The sequence below is a fragment of the Vombatus ursinus genome, unplaced genomic scaffold, assembly GCF_900497805.2.
Source record: "Vombatus ursinus unplaced genomic scaffold, bare-nosed wombat genome assembly UNPS02007284.1, whole genome shotgun sequence".
Lineage (NCBI taxonomy): Eukaryota > Metazoa > Chordata > Mammalia > Diprotodontia > Vombatidae > Vombatus > Vombatus ursinus.
The window spans coordinates 12804215-12825377 of NW_020947062.1; the positions used below are offsets into that span (position 1 = coordinate 12804215).

The 21163-nt window shown below is 37.4% G+C and overlaps 1 protein-coding gene across 1 annotated transcript in view; it reads left to right on the forward strand.

Annotated features, from left to right (window-relative positions):
- TDRD9 (tudor domain containing 9) overlaps nucleotides 1-21163 on the forward strand; it is a 232373-nt gene that overhangs the window by 166211 nt on the left and 44999 nt on the right. The window contains exons 21-24 of the mRNA XM_027849264.1: nucleotides 608-661; nucleotides 12532-12648; nucleotides 14457-14564; nucleotides 18826-18926. Coding sequence (XP_027705065.1) covers nucleotides 608-661; nucleotides 12532-12648; nucleotides 14457-14564; nucleotides 18826-18926 — 380 coding nt within the window. The remainder of the gene's footprint in view (nucleotides 1-607; nucleotides 662-12531; nucleotides 12649-14456; nucleotides 14565-18825; nucleotides 18927-21163) is intronic.

The window sequence follows — 21163 nt, forward strand, 5'->3', positions numbered from 1 at the left end:
GGCCCAGGCACTCCTCTGACCATTAGTTGTGTATATTCATCTACATTGATACATGGGGTTTCTTACGTCATTGAAATCATAGGTACAGTCCAAAATTCTTTCATTGTATTTTTTTGTGTTTGTGCACATTGAAAAAAAAACCACTTCATTTGTGCATATGAAGGTACATTGTATCTGTGCTTTCATGGAGAGTTGGGACTTCAGGACAAGCAATGCATTTTTTTTAAAGTTTTATTGGTACCTTTTATTTTTATATCAGTTTTTTTTTTTTAAGGCAGTTGGGGTTAAGTGACTTGCCCAGGGTCACACATCTAGTGAGTATCTGAGGTCAGATTTGAACTCAGGTCCTCCTGAGTCAAGGGCTGGTGCTCTATCCACTGTGCCACCTAGCTGTCCCCAAGCAATGCATTTTTAACTTGAAGGATTGATGACATTGGTCAGTGTGACTAGCATAAATATAAATTTGTTGGATCAGTTGAAGAACAGAAACTTTATTTGTTTATTAACATATTACTGGTTTATCTGTGTAGTAATTTTATGGTCATATGAGTTCAAAATTGAATCATTTTTAGCTCTTGCTAACATAGACATTTGTGTAATTTTAAAGGATGAGCTTGACTGGGGACGGTTAAATTATATTCAGATCAAGAGAATTAGAGAGGTAAGTTGTCATCACTCATATTGTATCTACTTGCATAGTTTTTTAATTAGTCCTCAAATATTTGAATACCTGTTTTGTTCAAGGTGTTATAGAAGATACAGAGAAATATAAGGAATGATCTTTGCCCTTAAAAGAACTTATGATCTAGTTGTAGATATTAAATATATGACTTAGTTAAGTAAAAACATAAGACAATAATACTGGAGATCATAGCATCATGAAACATTAGAGCTGGTAGAGACCTTATAGCTTATTTTAGTTAAATCCCCGCATGTTACAGATGAAGATGAGGAAATTGACATTCCAGAAAAACGAAGTTAACTGGCCCAAGTCTACCCAAAATTATTAGCTTAGAGCTTAACTGAGGCCTCCGGATGTCCCTGTCTTGCACATGTGTTGGTACCCATGAGCACCATTTTGTATCATCACTAAGATGATTGATTGAGTAGCTGCTGGGAGCCTAATATCTGCAGGCCACCAGGTGGTGCTCTATGCCCTGAGCTACCCACCCTTCATTGGGAACCTGTGGAGTACTCTGAGCATATGTAGATAGGATTGCTTTGGTCTTCATTTCTCTTTTAATTCCTGTCTGGATTTGTGTTTCATTTTCTTTCCTTCCCAGTCTTGACTCTACTATAATTATTAAGTTTAACTACACACTGTCCTCTGTTCTTGGGTCCCTTGTCACTTTGTCCTGTTGGTACTCATGCCTTGACAAATTCCACCCCTGTGTTACCCCCACTGTCATCTGCCTTGACTTCTACTCATGTGCTACAGAATGACACTGGATCAAGTTACCATGCCGATGACATCCACTTCAGATTTATATCTTTGATTCTCAACTGAGTCCTCATTGTAGCAAGGCAATCCTCTTATCCTTCCTTAATGAATTCTGTCACACTTCCCACATCAGCTGTTCCAAACTTTCTCATCTCTCCTCAAGCTTCCTGCACTCCTTTCCCTCCCCCTCTCAGGAGAGGGCCTCAACTCATACTTAAGTGAGAAAGTAGAGGCTATTTACTGTAAGCCTTCTTTTCCCCCAGCATCCCATATACTTACCTCCTTTATTACAGTCTGTGACGAAGAGGTGGTCTACCTTCACTGTGGTCAGCCCCTATACTTGTACTTTTGAGCTTCCTATCCCCTACAGTAGTTTGCCCTCTTCAGTCATCCCCCACCCACCCCCCTTCTCTCTTTTCTTTACTCTTTCTTTATTGGCTCTTTTGTTGTTGCTTTAAAAAAAATGCTCAGGAATCCTCCATTCTTAATCTTGCTTTTGACCTACTATCCTATCAAGTTGTTGTGTTATATGTCATCCTTTTACAGTGATTCTCCTACTATTTCTCCTCCTCATTTCCTCTGTATCCTCTCCTCACACTTCTCAACACCTTGAAGTCTGGCATCTGACCTCATTATGTAAATGAAACTACTCTTTCCACAATGACTAGTCATTTCTTTTAAAAATATTTTTCATTAAATTTTATTTTCATTTCTGAATTTTCTCTATTCTTCTACTTCCCCCATCAGTTGAGAAGGCAAGAAAAACAAACCTATTCCAAATATGTAATCATGTGGTAAAATTAACTGCATTAGCCATGTTCTGCCTTGCTCCCCCACCTCCCCCAAAAAAGAAAGAATAGGAAAGATACTTCATTTTGTACTGTCAGTCCATCAGCTTTCTATCTCGGGGTGAATATCATGTTTCCCATGATTATTTGATAGTTATGTTTGAGAATCTTTTCTGAGTTCTTATCCTTCTTGACTTCTCTGCTGTGTTTGATGCTGACCACTCTCACATTCTGGATGCCTGTAATCTAGGGCCAGCTACATCTAATGGGATAATCAAGCTTGTGCTCCCTCAAGCTAGGCTGAAGGCAGGAGTTCTTTTTTTGTTTGTTTGTTTTTTGTTTTTTGCACTTAACTAGTATTTTATTTTCCAATTGCATGTAAAGATAGTTTTCAGCACTCATTTTTGTAAAATTTTGAGTTCCAAATTTTTCTCCCTCCCTTCCTTCCTTCCCCCCTCCCCACGACAGCTAGCAATCTGATGTAAGTTATATTTGTACAATCATCTTAAGCATTTCCACATTAGTCATATTGTGAAAGAAAAATCAGAACGAAAGGAAAAAACCACAAGAAAGAAAAAAAAACCAAAAAGTGAAAATACTATGCCTCGATCAGCATTCAGACTCCATAGTTCTTTCTCTGGATGTGGATAGCATTTTCCATCATAAGTCTTTGGAATTGTCTTAGATCCTTGCATTGCTCAGAAGAGCTAAATGTAACAAAGTCGGTCATCGAGCAATGTTGCTGTTACTGTGTACAGTGTTCTCCTGGTTCTGCTCACTTCACTCAGCATCAGTTCATGTATTGAGGCAGGAGTTCTAAAGCTAAGTAGAATAACTTAATCTAAAGACTGGGATCATTTTTTTCTGGTGGTCATATCAGAGGTGCTGTTGAGAAATAGTTGAGTAGCAGGGTAAACATGAGGATAGACTGCAAAGGATGATGTAGTCTGTCTCACCCACTCTGTGTGGATTTTCGTTTGGGCCATTTTCTGAGCCCTCTTCTTCTCCTAGCACCTGTCTCAGTGAGAGCATAGGTTCATTGATCATCTCTACACAGATGATTGCTAGATCTCTTTATGTGATCCTGATCTCTTTCCTGAGCTCCAGTCACACATCACCATCTACCTATTAGACATTTCTAGTTAGATATCCTGTAGGCAATTCAAACTCAGCATATCCAAACAAGAACTTATCTCTGCCCACCCTTCCTTCAAGTCTCTCATAGCTCCGACTTCCTCATTTTTGTTGAGGGTGATGTCATCCTTCATTTGCCCAGGTTTGCAGTCTTAGGGTCACCCTCGACTCTTTCCTGTCCTCACTCCCTCATCTAGGTGGCTGCCAGTTCTATCCTACCTCCATAGCGTCTCTCATATCTGTGCCTTTTACCTCTTCTGCCTGGCCCCTAGCTTATCACAGTAGTCTTCTCATTGATCTTCCAGTCTTCAATCTCTCCCATTTTTGGTATTTCTCCACAGAACTGCTAAATAAATATTAGTAAAACCTGGCTCTGGCCTGTCACTCTCTTGCTTAAGAGGCTTTGTCCCACTGTATTTAACGATATGCATGCAACATTCTTTCTTCTGTCTCTTTGCCTTTGTACAGCTGTTTCCCATGCCTGGAATCAAATCAGCCATAATTTATTATTAATAATAGTACCTAGGATTTATATAGGGCTTTAAGGTTTGTGGTATACTTTGCAAATTATATCTTATTTGAGCTTCAAAACAACCATGGGGGAGGTAGGTGCTATTATTACCCCCATTTTACAGATGACAAAGCTGAATGAAGCAGACAGCAGCTAGTAAGTCTCTGGAGCAGGATATGACCTCAGATCTTTCTGACTGCAGGCCCAGCACTGTCCACTGCACCACCTCCCTAGCATTGTGTTCCATAGTTTGCTGTGTATGCTCCAGGCATTGTTGGAATTTGTATGTAGGCAGATACAAAGAAGACACCGCTGTCCCTACTTTCATAGAACTTATATTCTAATGGAAGGAATGAGTATATATACAAATATACATGAAATAAATATATGAAGAGAATCAATACAAATAAATAAGTTTATATTTAAATTTGTGTGTGAGTATATATACATATATACTCACACACAAATACATATATGTGTCTCTAACAAAGACCTACATACATATATATGTATATATGTATGTATGGCAGGCAGAAGTAGCTTTTTCCTTTAATCATTTTTTTCAGTGAAATAATCTAAGCCAATTCTTTGAATGATGTTAAAAGATAAGTTTTATATTTTACTTTAAAATAGGATTTTCTGTCTATTTTTGTCACTTGTTAGAAATTTAATAAAATTTTACTTGAAAAGCCACAAATGGAAAAATTTTAACTTTCCCCAAAAAAATCTAAGAAGAAAGAGCTCCCCTTAAATTAAATGTTCACATACTTTTTTGTGTCATGGACTCCTTTTGGCAGTCTGGTGAAAACTACGGATTTATTTTCAGAATAATGTTTTTAAATGTGTAAAATTAAATATAGATTAGAAAGGAAACCAATCATATTGAAATATACTTATAAAAATATTTGAAAAGCATAACAAGTTCACAGACCCCAGGTTAACAACCCCTACCCTAAAGCAAAGAAGCAATGAATGGGTGGTGTAGCTGATATTTGGCTAGTTGTAACCTATTTCTCCTGAATAGACTTCCTTGCTGTCTAGATTTGTTATTTTGAAACTTATATTAATGTGTTATATTGACTTGGAAAATATTATGGGAATATCAGTTAACATGGAAAAACCCATTCCCTTTAAAGTAGACATTCTGACTCTCATCTAGTTATGTAATTTTTAAGCTTTATTAATGAGTTGCAGTGAATTAGAATATATTATAGGAATATTAATTAACATAAAAGAGAGTATACCTACATGATAACAGCAGGGGAGGGTTATAGCACATTACACACACGTATTTTATAACATTTTACTTTGTGTGTAATCTATCTGTATTTTTCATTACTAAGAATTACTTTCTAAACTTGTTCTCTCTTTACTGTAGTGATTTTTATTAGAGATCTGTCTTGATGGATTTGCAGAACCAAATTTGGGTGGCACAGAGGCGCACACACATTCATACATATATTTGTATGTCGTTCATTAGCATAAGATGTGAATCTGAAGATTTAGGATTTTGTGAGGAACTTAAGTCATTTATTTTGCAAGTGTGTATCTTTTTTAATTTATTTAGTATGTTATTTTTCCTCAATTACATGTAAAAACAATTTTTAACATTCTTTTTAAATTTTGAGTCCCAAATTCTCTCCTTCCCTTCCCCCAACTCCCCTTTGAGAAGGCAAACAGTGTGATAGGAGTTACATGTATGTAATCATTCAAAACATATTTCCATATTACTCATGATATAAAAGAAAACAGACAAAAAAAACCCCCATGAAAAATTAAGTAAAAAAAAGGGTGCTTCAATCTGTATTCGGACTCCATCAGTTCTTTCTCTGGAGATGGAAGGCATTTTTCATCATAAGTCCTTCAGAGTTGTCTTGGATCATTATATTGATAAGAATAACTAAGTCATTCATTGTTGATCATCTTACAGTGTTGCTATTACTGTGTACAGTACCTTTGCATCAGTTCATGTAAGTCCAGGTTTTTCTGAGATCATCCTGATCATCATTTCTGATAGCACAATAGTATTCTGTCACAATCAGATACCGTAACTTGTTCAGCCGTCCTCCGATTGATAGGCATTCTCTCAATTTCTAATTCTTTGCCATCAGAAAAGAGGTGCTATAAATATTTTTGTACATATAGGTCCTTTTCCTTTTTTTAAAATCTCTTTTGGGATGGAGACCTACTAGTGGTATTGCTGGGTCAAAGAGTATATGCAGTTTTATAGTCCTTTGGGCATGGTTCCAATTTGCTTTACATAATGGTTGAATCAGTTCATTACTCCACCAACAGTACATTAGTGTCTCAGTTTTCCACATCCCCTACAACATTTGTCATTTTCTTTTTCTGTCCTATTAGTCAATCTAATAGGTGTGAGGTAGTACCTCAGGAATGGTTTTAATTTGCATATCTCCAATAAATGGTAATTTAGAGCATTTTTAATAGGGCTATAGATAATTTTGATTACTTCATCTGAAAACTGATTGTTCATATCCTTTGACCGTTTATCACTTGGGGAATGGCTCTTATTTTTATACATTTGACTCAGTTCTCCATATATTTGAGAAATAAGCCTTTTATCAGAGAAACTTGCCTCAAAAACTTTTTCAGTTATGATTGCTAACTGTATTTCCCTCCATCCTCTTTTCCATATTTATTCTATTCTGTCTCTTTTCAACCTATCTCTCCTCAAAAGTGTTTTGCTTCTGGCTAGCGCCTCACCCAGCCTGTCTTCCCTTCTATCAGTCCCACTCTTTCCTATAGGATAAGATAGATTTCTATACTGAAAAGAGTGTATATTATTCTCTCTTTGAACCAATTCTGTTGAGAGTAAGTCTCAAACTTTCCCTGTCACCTCCCCTAGCTTTCCTTCTACTGTAAAAACTCTTTCTTCTTTTATGTGAGATAATTTATCCCATTCCACCTCTCCCCTCCCCTTTCTCCCGGTGCATTACTTTTTCTCACCCTTTAATTTTTTTTAGCTATCATCCCTTCACATTGAACTCACTGTTGTGCCCTCTGTTTATATATATGATTTCTAACTGTCCTAATAATGAGAAAGTTCTTATGAGTTACAAGGATCATCTCCTCATATAGGAATACACACTGTTTAAATTTATTAAATCTGTTATTATTTCCTTTTCCTGTTTATGTTTTTATGCTTTCCTAGAGTCTTGTATTCAAATGTCAGATTTTCTATTCAGCTCTGGTCTTTTCATCAGGAATACTTGAAAGTCTTCTATTTTCATTGAATATCCATTTTTTTTCCCTGAAAAACTCAGTTTTGCTGGGTAGGTAATTCTTGGTTGTAATTCTAGCTCCTTTGCCTTCTGGAATATCATATCCCAAGCCTTCTGATCCTTTAATTTAGAAAGTCTTAAATCTTGTGTTATCTTGACTGTGTTTCTTTCTAGCCACTTGTAATATTTTCTCCTTGACCTGGTTACTCTGGAATGTAGCTGTGATGTTCCTAGGAGTTTTCATTTTTGGGATCTCTTTGAGGAGGTGATTGATGGATTCTTTCAATTTCTATTTTACCCTCTGGATTTAAGATATCAGGGCAGTTTTACTTGATAATTTCTTGAAAGATGATGTCTAGACTCTTTTTTTGATCATGGCTTTCAGATAGTGCAATAATTTTAAAATGATCACTTCTGGATCTATTTTCCAGGTCAGTTGTTTTTCCAGTGAGATATTTTACATTGTCTTCTTCATTCTTTTGGTTTTGCTTTATTGTTTCTTTTCTTTTTCCCTAGTTTTCATTTTTTATTTTTAAAATAGTTTTTATTTTTCTTAATTACATGTCAAGATAATTTTTAGCATTCATTTTTACAAGATTTTGAGTTCCAAATATTTCTCCCTTACTCCCTCCCCTCCATTCTTCCAAAAATGGTAGGCAGTTTGATATAGGCTATATGTATGCTATCATGTAAAACGTATTTCCCTCTTAGTCACAGTTGTGAAAGAAGAAACTGATCAAAAGAAAAAAAACATGAAAGTGAATAAAGAAAGTGAAAAAAGCATGCTTCCCTCTGCATTCAGAGTCCATAAGTTCTTTATTTGGATGTGGATAGCATTTTCCTTTGCCAGTCCTTTGTACTTGTCTTGGATCATTGTGTTGCTGAGAAGAGCTGAATCATCCTTAGTTGATCATCACATAATGTTGCTGATACTGTATACAGTGTTTTCTCGGTTCTGCTCATTTCACTTTGCATCAGTTTGTACAAGTCTTTCCAGGTTTTTCTGAAATCTGCCTGCTCATCATTTCTTATAACACGATAGTATTCCCTTACATTCATATACCACAGATTGTTCAGCCATTCTCTAATTTAGGGACATCCCCTCAGTTTCCAATATTTTGCCCCCACAAAAAGGGCTGCTAGAAATATATTTGCATATGTAAGTCCTTTTCTCATTTTTATGATTTCTTTGCTAATAGTGGTATTGCTAGATCAAAGGGAATTATGCGTAGTTTGGTTGCCCTTTAGGCATAGTTCTAAATTGTTCTCCAGAATGGTTGGATGAGTTCACAACTCCACCAACAATTCATTAATGGCCCAATTTTCCCACAACCTCTCCAATATTTATCATTTTCCTTTTTTTTGTCATATTAACCAAACTGACAGGTATGAAGTGATGCCTCAGAGTTGTTTTAATTTGCAATTCTGTAATCAAAAGTGATTTAAAGCATTTCTTCATATGCCTATAGATAGCTTTGATTTCTTCATCTGAAAACCGCCTGTTCATATCCTTTGACCATTTGTCAGTTGGGGAATGGCTTGTTTTCTTATAAATTTGACTCAGTTCTCTATATATTTGAGAAATGAGGCCTTTATCAGAGACACTTACTGTAAGTATTATTTCCCAGCTTTCTGCTTTCCTTCTAATCTTGGTTGCATTGGTTTTGTTTGTTCAAAAGCTTTTTAATTTAATATAATCAGAATTATCTGTTTTACATTTCTTAATGCTCTCTATCTCTTGTTTGGTCATGAAGCTGTAACTCATTTAACTTCTCTTTTAAGAATTTGGATATTATATAACCACTTACTTGGTGCATATATGTTTAATACTGATTTTGCTTCATTGTCTATCGTACCTTTTAGCAAGATGTAGTTTCCTTATGTCTTTTAATTAGGTCTGTTTTTTGCTTTTGCTTTATCTGAGATCAGGATTGCTACCCCTGCTTTTTTTTTTTTTAACTTCAGCTGAAGTATAACAGATTCTGCTTCAGCCCCACTCTATGTGTGTCTCTCTGTTTCAAGTGTGTTTCTTGTAAACATATTGTAGGATTTTGGTTTTTGATCCACTCTGCTATTTGCTTCCGCTTTATGGGAAAGTTCATCCCATTTACATTCACAGTTATGATGACTGTATATTTTCCTCCATCCTATTCTTTTTCCTGTTTGTCTTCTCTCTCCTTTCACCTTTTCCCACCTCACTGGTATTTTGCTTCTATCTACTGCCTCCCCTGGTCTGCCCTCTCTTCTGTCAGACTCTCCCCTCTCCCCTTTACTTAATCTCCTCCCCTCCTACTTCCCTGTTGGGTATGATAGATTTCTATGTTCAGCTGATTGTGTATATGCATTATTTCCTCTTTGAGCCAATACTGATGAAAGCAAATTTCAAGCGAAGCCCATCATCCACCCACCCATCTTTCCCTTCACTGTAATAGGTTTTTCACACTTATTCATGTGAAATAATTTACCCCATTCTACTTCTCTCTTCCTCCTGCACCCTGTGTACTCCTCTTTCTCATCCCTTAATTATTTTTTTTGTTGTTCTCTCAGTTCACCTTATGCCCATACCCTCTGTCTATGTGTATTCGTTCTAGCTGTACTATTAGTGGTACAATTTTTAAGAATGACAAATATCATTTTCCCATGTAGGGATATAAACAGCTCAGCTCCATTGAATCCCTTATGTTTTCTTTTCCCTTTTTACCTCTTTAGGCTTCTCTTGGGTCTTAATATTGGAGATCAGATTTTTTGTTCAGTTCTAGTCTTCTTCTTATGAAACCTTGAAATCGTTCTATTTCATTAAATGGCCATTTCTTCCCTGGAAGTATGATGCTTTATTTTGCTGAGTAGGTGATTCTTGGTTGTAGTCCTAGCTTCTTTGCTTTCCAGAATATCATGTTTCATGACCTCTGATCCTTTAATGTTGCAACTGTCAAGTCCTGTGTAATCTTGATAGTGGTTCCCTGATATTTGAATTATTTCTTTCTGGTCGCTTGCACTATTTTTTCCTTGACCTGATACGTCTGTAATTTGACTGTAATGTTCCTTGGAGTTTTTACTTTGGGATCTCTTTTACCTTTTCCATCCTCAAAAGTGTTTTGCTTCTGACTACCCCCTCCCCCAATCTGCCAGCCCTTCTATCATGCACCCCACCTTCTCTTATCCCCTTCTCCCCTACTTTCCTGTAGGGTAAGATAGATTTCTATATCCAATTGAGTGTGCATGTTATTCTCTTTTTGAGCCAATTCTGATGAGAGTAAGGTTCACTCACCCCTTTATTTTCCCCTCCACAGCAAAAACTTTTTCTTGCCTCTTTTATATGAGATAATTTACCCCATTCTACCTCTCCCTTTCCTTTTCTCCCAGTACATTCCTTTCTCACCCCTTAATTTTATTTTTTAACTATCATCCCTTCATATTCAACTCAGAGGTGTGCCAGAGTTGCCCTCTGTCTACATATACTCCTTCTATCTACCTTAATAATGAGAAAGTTTCTACAAGTTACAAGTATCTTCTTCCCATGTAGGAATGTAAACAGTTTAATCTTATTAATTCCCTTATGATTTCCCTTTCCTGTTTACCTTTTTATTCTTCTCTTGAGCCTTGTGTTTGAAAGTCAGATTTTCTATTCAATTTTGGTCTTTTCTTCAAGAATGCTTGAAAGTTCTCTATTTCGTTGAATATCCATTTTTTCCCTTGAAGGATTATACTCAGTTTTGCTGGTTAAGTGATTCTTGGTTGTAATTCTAGCTCCTTTGCCTTCTGGAATATCATATTCCAAGCCCTCTGATCCTTTAATGTAGAAGTTGCTAAATCTTGTGTTATCCTGATTGTGGCTCCATGATACTTGAATTGTTTCTTTTTGGCTGCTTGCAATATTTTCTCCTTGACCTGGGAACTCTGGAATTTGGCTATAATATTCCTGGTAGTTTTCTTTTGGGGATCTCTGTCAGGAGGTGATTGGTGGATTCTTCCAATTTCTATTTTACCCTCTAGTTCCAGAATATCATGGTAGTTTTCCTTGATAATTTCTTGAGAGATGATGCTTAGGCTCTTTTTTTTTATCATGGCTTTCAAGTAGTTCAATAATTTTAAAATTATCTCTCCTGAATCTATTTTCCAGGTCAGTTGTTTTCCCAGTGAGAGATTTCACATTGTCTTCTATTTTTTCATTCTTTTAGTTTTCTTTTATTGTTTCTTAATTTCTCATAAAGTCATTAACTTCCATTTGCTCCATTCTAATTTTTATGGAGTTATTTTCTTCAGTGAGTGTTAGGACCTCCTTTTCCATTTGGCCAATTCTTTTTAAGGCATTCTTCACCTCATTGAATTTTTGGACCTCTTTTACATTTGGCCTAGCCCATTTTTTAAGGTGTTATTTTCTTTAGTATATTTTTGTGTTTCCTTTACCAAGCTGTAGACTCTTTTTTCATGATTTTCTTGCATTATTTATTTCTCTTCCCAATTTTTCCTCTATCTTTCTTACTTTTTTTTAAAATTCTTTTTAAGCTCTTCCACGGCCTGAGACCAATATTTTTCTTGGAGGCTTTGGATATAGGAGCTTTGACTTTGTTGTCTTCTTCTGAGTGTGTTTTAACCTTCCTTGTCACCGTAGTAACTTCTTATAGTCAGGATTTTTTTCTGTTGTTTGCTCATTTTTCCAGTCTATTTCTTGACTTTTAACTCTATGCTCTGCTTCCAGGGTGGAGGATGTGCAGTCCCAAGCTTCAGGGGTTTTGTGCAGCTGTTTTTGGAGCTAGTTCTGGGGGCCTGTAAGCTTCAGTTCTTCGAGGGTGGTATGATCTAAGGAGAGGTGTGTTTACTACTCTCTGGCCTGTGTTCTGGTCTGTGGGGGACCACAAGCATTTTTTTTTTTGTACTGGAGCTGTGAACAGGGTCCCTGATTTACTGTGGCCTCCCCTCACCCTGAGACTGCCACCCAGGACTGCAGCTCCGATCCATGTATGAACAAAGCAACTGAGTCTTGCCCCCAGTGCCAGCAAATAGACCCCTGTAATCTCCTTCTGATGAGTTGTGTAAACCCTTACTGTCTGTGGGCGGAGAGCTCTGGAAGCTGCTGGTGCCACTGCTGATTTAGTTGTTTATAAGGCCTGTTCTTGGTTTGCTTGGGTCCAGTCTGTGCTAGCACAGCCTGTGCTACACTGTGCTCCACTCTCACTCTGGTGCTACACACCTTTCTTGCTCACCTTCTAAGCTGTCTTGGGCTGGACCCTTTTTTGGGTTCTGTCACTCCAGAATTTGTTTTAGGGCATTATTTAAAGGTGTTTGGGGGGGTTTCATGGAGAGCTCAGGAGAGTCCCTGCCTTTCTCTGTCATCTTGGCTCTGCCCTGCAAGTGTGTATTTTAAGGATTTTCATTCAAAGAAAAATATTCTTAAATATATCCTTGTCCTTTTAGGTGGCTGAATTATATGAAGAACTGAAAAATCGAATCACACAGTTCAACATGTGTGTGGATACTCAGAGACCTGTCATGGACCATGAATATATCTATAAACAGAGGTTCATCCTGCAGGTATGCTGGAGCAGCTCTGGGCATCCCATTTTTGTCCTCTTCTCCCTGTGGTGTGGTGAGGCTCAAATGAAATAACAGATGTAAAACATTTTGCAAACCTTAAAGCAGTATGTAATTACTTGTTGTTGCTGTCGTTATCTACAGGTACTAGAAGATGAAAACAGTGTTTGTAGGGGTGTGCTGATAAATACTTTAACAAAGGAAGGGAGGTTGTTGTGTATATATATATATATACACTTACACTTTAAAAATCTAGACAATGAACAAAACAGCAAATCAAATTCTTATTTGTAGTGATTGCCAATTCCTGAGGCATAAGTACACGCCCTGGGCCCTGGCTGTAGTACACTTCTATTTTCTCCCCCATTGTGCTGTTTGTGTTAGAGGAACTCCTAACCCCTTTATTTGCCCCTTAGATATGATCACAAAAGAGATTGAATGTGGAACATTTTTGGAGAGGGCTGGGGGCCAGTAATAACTAGTCAATACGGAGTCAACATGCATTTATTTATTCAGCATTTACTGAGTGCCAGGCACTATGCTAAGATGCCAGACATACATAGAAAGGCAAAAACAGTCCGGCTGTCCAAGTCCATTATAATAGGGAGATAAGTTTTTATGGCTTAGGTATCCCATAATTGTCTGTAGTTGAATGATTAATTTCAGGGCCATTTTTATTGGGCAGTTTATCTGCCTGTCTGTACATCTTTCTGTTAAACTCTTGTAATTAATCAAGTGCTCAATATGTACTTGAACAAAAAATACTTTTTTTTTTTTGCTATCCATAAAACACTGAAATTCCAGAGGGGATGGGGATTGTCAGGGTATTAGGCACCAGAGTATGAAGGAAGCTTGACCACATGGGATCTTTGGAAATGTTTCATTACTGGAGTGTATATTCTAGAAGATTAATGTAGTTTTTTTTTTCTCTTTGTGATGTTTGAGGAGTATCCTGTGATACCTTTTGAAAAGTTTGGTTTTAAGAGGTGGGTATCTAGGAATTTGGCATGACAAAGAAAGAGCATTTGTCTAGAAGGACAAATCTTATGGTTTAGGGAAAGCCTTGATTGGGAATTATACAATTTAAAATTAGGAATATCTTAAAGGTGACACCTTTCCAAAAGTGCTCCTTAGAAATGAGTGGAGGAGGCTTTTTTTCTTATTTTGAGTCTGTCTATGTGTTGTAAACAGAAGTATTATCTAAAAATGGAGAAAGAGGAGATCCCTTCCCTATAACATTTATTGATCTGATAGGAGTGGGGGGTGGGGAGGGGTGGGAGGTGTGTGAAAGAAATCTTGGTAACTCTACATATACATACAGGATTGTCCAAACCTTTAGTTATTGTTTATTCCTCCCCCTTCCCGAAATTCCACACTAAAATGCCCTAAACTCTAGGAAAGATGATATATATTTGATTATTATTGTATGCTTAATTAATTCTTTGACTTTGATAATTCATCTCAATTGTAAAAGCAAAAGACTTTTATATTTTACTTAAGAAATAAGAAGCTTTTGTGTGTGTGTGTGTGTGTGTGTGTATGTGGCAATCGGGGGTTAAGTGACTTGCCCAAAGTCACACAGCTAGTATGTGTCCAGTGTTTGGTCTGAGGCTGGATTTGAACTCAGGTCCTCCTGACTTCAGGGCTGATGCTCTATCCACTGTGCCAGCTAGCTGCCCCTAAGAAGCTTTTTTCCATTGGTGAAAATTCTAAACTTTAATGCAGCATTTATAAAATTCAAGGAATAGATTAGGAAATACTAGTTACTTGTTATTCTTCTATTTAACAAAAGGAAATCTGTTTTATAGGTTGTATTGGCTGGTGCTTTCTATCCACATTACTTTACTTTTGGACAACCTGATGAAGAAATGGCAATAAGGGAGCTTGCTGGCAAAGATCCCAAAACAACTGTAGTGGTATGTCAATGTCAAAAATAGCCTTTAGTATACACTTAACGTTGTTACTGAGGAAGACTTTTGATATGTTTTCTTGGATACTTAGGTATGATTCTTGACTTTATGACAAATAGGTGAATGTGGTTCATAGAAAGGCTGGACTTTAGAACTAATTTGCCCTTTCCACATTTGTTGGATTGTAACTCAGTGTCATATTGCCTTTTGTAAATATTCTCGCCTTAAAAGAAAGCATTAAGAAATTATGTTTGAGAATTTTGATGTCATCATGTAGATATACTCTTCTCTCTGGCTACTCCCATAACCTGCCTGGGCACTGGAGGTGTAGCATCCCAAGAAGACAACTGATTAATGACTAAATTCCAGGGATAACCCTAGGTTTCTAGTGATACCATTTACAATCCACCATCTAGGTGCTTTCCATTAAAAATCAGCCACTTGACTCAGCTTTTAGAAAAAGGTATTTACTAAGAACATTTAGTATAAAATATTCATTTAGAGAGGGTAATGAATGGATATTTGAACCTGGGAGTCAGGAAGACCTCAGTTCAAATCCAGCCTCAGACAGTTACTGGCTGTGTGACACTGGGCAAGTCACTTAACCCTGTTTGTCTCAGTTTCACTTTAACCCTAATAATAGTACCTAACCTTCTGGAATTTTTGTGAGTCTAAAATGAGTTAATATTTGTAAAGCAGAGCTATAATCGTGACGCCTTTCCTCCAACTTGTGGCTCACTTTCCCATATATCACACAGCAGTATAGGAATGATGGGGTGATGGGACCTGGACCCTGAATTTTTCCATTTCAGCAACATAGTCCCTGGATTTTCCCGTAAATCCCAGTCCCTGATTTCTTGCCTAAGGCATATGGCCCACCACAGCCCACCTTGATTATTTAATTAGCTTATTTGATACTCCTTAATCCCATCTGGGTCCTTTCATTGTTGCCCCTACCCCAGGCTATATGATTCCTTAATCATATCCAAATCTTCTCAGTCTTTTTTTGTATGTAAGTATCAGTCTCATCCTTATCAAATTTGTAGATTCAGCAGGAACTCTGCCCATTCCTATTGGTGTTACAGTAGCAGATTGACTTAGACTCTAGCCCCAACCTTGCCACCTTGACTGAAAGAATGCTTGAGTGGTTGAATTCTTTCCAGCCAGATCCCCCCATACTCCTACATTTCAGTTTCCCGGCATCCCAAACCCCAACAGGAAGAGTTGACTTGAAACTCCTCTGTCCCATTAATAATCCATTTGTCTTAGCCTGTTTTGCAGGGCAAGTCATTCTTGGTTGTAAGCATATATCTTTTGCCTTTTGGAATATTGTATTCCAAGATCTCTTGTTTATAATAGAAGCTTCCAGGTCTTGTAGTATTCTTGACCATGGGTCCTTGGTACTTGCATTTCTTTTTGGATGCTTGTGGGAAATCTCTTGAGTCTGTATGCTGTTATGACTAGCAGTTTCTAATTACTTCACTCTTCCAACTCTTGGGAATCTCTGCTTTGACTAGCAGTTCCCTAATTGCCCCCAGGAAGACTCCCACACACTTCAGCAGTTTCTAACTACCCCTGTTCCTAGAGAGAGATAATCTTCCTGCAGTTTGACTGTTCTGTGTATCCAGACTATACACTCTCCTGTTTCCCACAACTAAACCCTATAAGAATCCCCATTCTCCCCTCCCTCCCTGGACATCTCTGTATGAAAAAGCAGCGCATTGCCCTGAACGATTCCTTGACCCAGAATAAATGCCACACTTTATTTATTGACCATCTAGTTGGTCTGAGTTTTTGCACAGGTTGACACTTGTAATATTTTTTGATGTATGAGCTCTGGATTTGGTTACAACATTTGAGAATCCTTTCCTGTTAGGATTTCTTTTAGGAGGTGATTGGTGGATTCTTTCTATCTTTATATTATCTTCTTGTTCCAATATATCTGGGTAGTTTCATTTATGATTATGGGTCCACATTGTATTTGTTTATCATGGTTTTCAAGGTTTCTTATTTGTCTTTGATATGTTTTCCAGATTATTTGTTTTTTGATATGATATATATTAAATTTGCTATTTTCTTTCAGTCTTTTGGTTTTGTTCTAATATTTATTGCTATCTCATGGCATAATTGTTTTCTGTTTGGTCTATTCTAGTTTTCTGAGCATTTATTTCTTGGCAAATTTTATCAGTTTCTTTTCTAAGTTATTTGCTCAATTCTTGCCTTCCAGGCTTTTATTTCAATTGTTTATTTCTTGGTTCATTTCTTCTAGGTATTCAAATCATCCTTGTGGAAAAACCCATTTTTTCCTTTGTATGATTGCATGACACTGTTAGGAAGTTACTTCTTTTTCAGGGATCTCTGTGTCTACAATAATTTTAAATACTAGTTGGTGTTGTCGTCTTTCCAGCTTTAGTCTCTGAATTGAGGCTTTGAACTAGTGCCAGGCTCTTCCCTCTATTTTGTTTTTGGATGAGGTGGTTGTTCCTGCCTGGGTTTCTGTGTTCACTTCTACCGCCTAGGATTATGTCTTCTTGGATGCTCGGGATTGAGTGCTGAGTTTTCAGGGACCCCTTATTGCATCTCGGGACAGTGTTAGTGACCTCAGAGTCCTTGGGCCTGGGCTATACTAGTCTGAATGCTGCCATGTCGTCTCTGGTCTCTGCCCTTTCTTGGGGCTTCGGAGGTTTCTACCCTGGGGCTTTCTGACCTTTTTTGGGAAGCCCTTGACTCTTGCTAGCTCTAGCAGAGAGTCTTGCAGGCTTTACATGTCTCTGGCCCCTTGCTGGTCACAGTAGGAGGCTGCAGCCTCCAGCTTTGCTGGCTGACCCCTGTGCTGCTGCCTGTTGGCTTCTGGCTGATGTGCTGCTAGTGCTGCTGATGGTTGTTGTTTCAAGGCCCTTTTGCATCCTTGTTGCTCCTGCTGCTGCTGCAATTCTGAGGTAGGAGAAGTAATTTACTGTAGTTTCTTGATCATTATTTAGTGGGAATTTCAGGTTTTTACTGAAGTATATGGTGGTCTGCTTCTGGTTAGGTAGCCATCTCAATGGGAAATCCACACCCAGAATGGATTTTTCATTGATTCATTCAGTTGAGGTATCTGGGCCTTTTATTACATTAATTGGTGTTAGGGTAGAACTCACCCATACCTACATTTAAAAATAGAATTTCAAGATTTTCCTATCCTTGTGTCCATTTTTTTGCCACCTCCACCTCCCATGTCGTGATTTAGATGCTTGGCATTTTATTTTTTGAACACTAGACTGTATATGTAGCATTTAGAGTTTGTTACAATTCTGGCCTTAGAATTAAAGTGGGACAAGTGAGTGAAGAATCAGATAAAATATGAGGAAAGTTAAAAGGATCTAAAATTATTCAGCTTGGATAAAAGAAACTTCTGAGAGATTTGAATAATAGTCTTCATTTATTTGACTTTTTATTTTAAAAAAAGTAACCAACTTTTCATCATTGATACCATGTCATTCAGAAAATTCTTGCTTTATGTCAATTTGAATAATACTAGTTTTTCTGACTGAGAATTATTCAACAGATTACTTACTGATGGAGGTTTTATAATATTGCTCTTTGGCATATATTAAAATATTTAATATTTTGAGCTGTTATGTGCATTAGGGTGAATGTGAAGCAGCTTAAACATGAGGAATCTAAGCTAGAAATGCCTTCTGGGCACTGAAATTGATAGTAATAATAAAAATAATACAGAACATTTATCTGTTTAGTGAGAAAAGTTTAAAGTTTATAAGACTATTTTGCTAAAGATTTAAAGGTAGCCATTAAGCAGTGTCAAAAGCTCATTATAGTGCCTTAAATAAATTATCTTTTCTAATTGAAAAAACTCAAGAGAATTTTGAACACTTTCTCCTTCAAAGTGAAAACTTCTTCTAACTTTTCCAAGATTTGCTTATCTAAATTATTTTGAAGATATTTTTAAAAGTTTAGTCTATTTTTGAATTTGATTTTATTGTTAAAATCATGTAATTTTTAAAGGGAAAAATGAACTTTGCTTAGTAGGCAACTTAACTTACAATTTGAAACTTGGTTATAATTTTTAAAAACTCACTGTTGCATTAGATGAACTTTTACTCATAGAACTTGAGAATAAACTCTTAATTTATTTTTAAATCCTATAAATATTCAGTACTGTGTGCCTTGCACATAGTAGGCATTTAATAAATGTTAGTGAATTACTGAATGGAGAAATCTGCTGTGGTAAATTTTAAAAGAAGCTGTCCATTTATGTTTTAAACAGCTGAAGCATATTCCTCCCTATGGATTTATGTACTACAAACAACTTCAGTCTCTTTTTAGGCAGTGTGGTCAAGTAAAATCCATTGTATTTGATGGTACAAAGTAAGTAATGTTTTATTCTTGTCATTCACAGTATAGCTATCTAGAAAGATAATAGTTATATATGAGAATATATAGTGGTATTGTTATGGTCTAGGGGTGCTGGGAACCCTGAAATGCAAGGGTACAGGGCAGGAATCTGCCTCAAAACAATTTGACCACTCAAGCCTTCTTTTAGTCAGAGACAAGGTTTACTGTGTCACCAATAGAATCAGGCCAGATTTTAAGAATCTGAGCAATTTAATAGGGGCAAGATCAACCCTTTTATACAGAAAGATTATGGGAAGATCTGGATGGGATTAAGGAGTAGCAAGTAGCCTGGGGTGGGCCAGTGGGCCAGCTGCAGACAATGAGGACTACAATGAAAGGGCAGTTAAAAGGATTATACCAGGAGAGCCTGGATGCCTCAGGCAAATGCTAGGGATCCTGGGCTGTGTGGGAAAGTCCACGACTTTTTTCTTTTTTGGGGTCCAGATCGCAAAGATATGGTCGATGGTCTTTTCCTTTTAGGGGTCCATCTTTAGTGCCCCATCAATATAAGAAAATAATAAAAGTTCACTGACCTTGTGTCTTGTAATGGGAGGAAAAAGGAGGGAATATATTTTGATGAATTAACCTTCATACAGAAATATGTATTTAAGACTGATGCAAATAGTTGTTGTTGCTGTTTTTAACTGTACCATTCCTTTTATTGGAAAACTAGCAGCTCTTTATGTTTTCTCTCACAATCTTGAATAACCTGAACATCTCTTAAGGAATTGAATATTTGGCTTTTTAAATGGGAAACAGAAGAAGCCACTTTTTGAGACCTAGAGCTTTCTATTTCCTGCAAATGAAAGACACTGGGCCATCTCCAGTTGTCCTGGTCTATATCTGGCCACTGGACCCAGATGGCACTGGAGGAGAAAGTGAGACTGGTGACTTTGCACAGCCCTGCCTCACTTAAATCTGATTCACTTGCATGTCATGGCATCACTTCCCTGATGTTATGGTCCTCTTCAAGAAGGAAGGACAAACAGCAAGTAAAAGACAACAAAACATTTATTAAGTATTTACTCCAAGCCAATCACTGGGCAAAGTAAGCCCTGTGAATAAAAATACAAATAGAAAGAAAGATGGTTTCTGTCCTTAAGGAGGTTATATTCTAAAAGTTGAAGACTGCACCCAAAAAGAAGCTAATAGGAGAATGGGAACTAGACCCTGAGTGCAGCCCCTGCTCCAGTGGAGATTCTAGGAGGAGCCCTCCCACCACAGCTGCTCAGGATGAAGAGCCTGGGGCTTGGTAGAAGTGGTTCACAGTGCAGGGAGGAGAGGAAGAGTGATGCATAATAAGTGGATTCCATAGACTCCCATCTAGAGTGGGCCAGTACATGGTCATCTAAGGCCTGGACTAATTTCCAAATTATCAACTTATTTCCAGTTACTAAGAGGTTGTTCCTTTTATAGCAGGATAGTGCCATATGTATGTTTTGAATACCTGGGAAGGAAAGGCATTTTAGCCTCATTTTATTGGTGAATTTTAATTCTTGATACTGGTATAGTACTTAAGAGTTTGCAAAACCAGAGATAGCATTGTGTACTAGAAAGATCTTTGGACTTGGCACTCAGAAGAAATGTGTTAAAGTCATAATTTTACCACTTATTTATTATGAGACCTGGGCAAGTTTTTTACTTCCCTGGGTCTCAATTTCCATTCCTGTAAGATGAAGGGGTTTAACTGCATGAATTCCATAGTCCCTTTATCATATACATGATCACATTTGATCACAGAGTCCCAGAATTGGAAAGGACCTGTCAGTCAATAGAACAAAATTAAAATCTTTAATAAAGGCAAGTGAATTGCAGCTTGGGGTGCCACATAGCAAACGCTGGGGTACCCAAGGAGGGGGTTGGGAACAGGGTTTATATAGGATACTAAGGCAGAAAGAATGACTAGGCTGCAGGTGGGAGGTGTCAGGCATCTCACCCTTTCACTAGGCAAATTGTTAATAACAAGCAAAGTCTATAAAGGAAGCTTGGGCATTTTAGGAGGGGTGAGTTTGGGAGATCTACACAATAATTAGAGACTGGAAGTGACTATGTCTGGTCAGCCTCAGGCAGTTGATTGGCCTGGGAAAGAAGACCAGGGCAGCTTCAGTCAGTTCTTAGTCAGCTGTTCGTCAGACCTCTAAGGCCATCTTATCCAGCTCCTACCTGAACAAGGATCCTCTCTATGATGTTCCCACCTAGTCATCATCCAG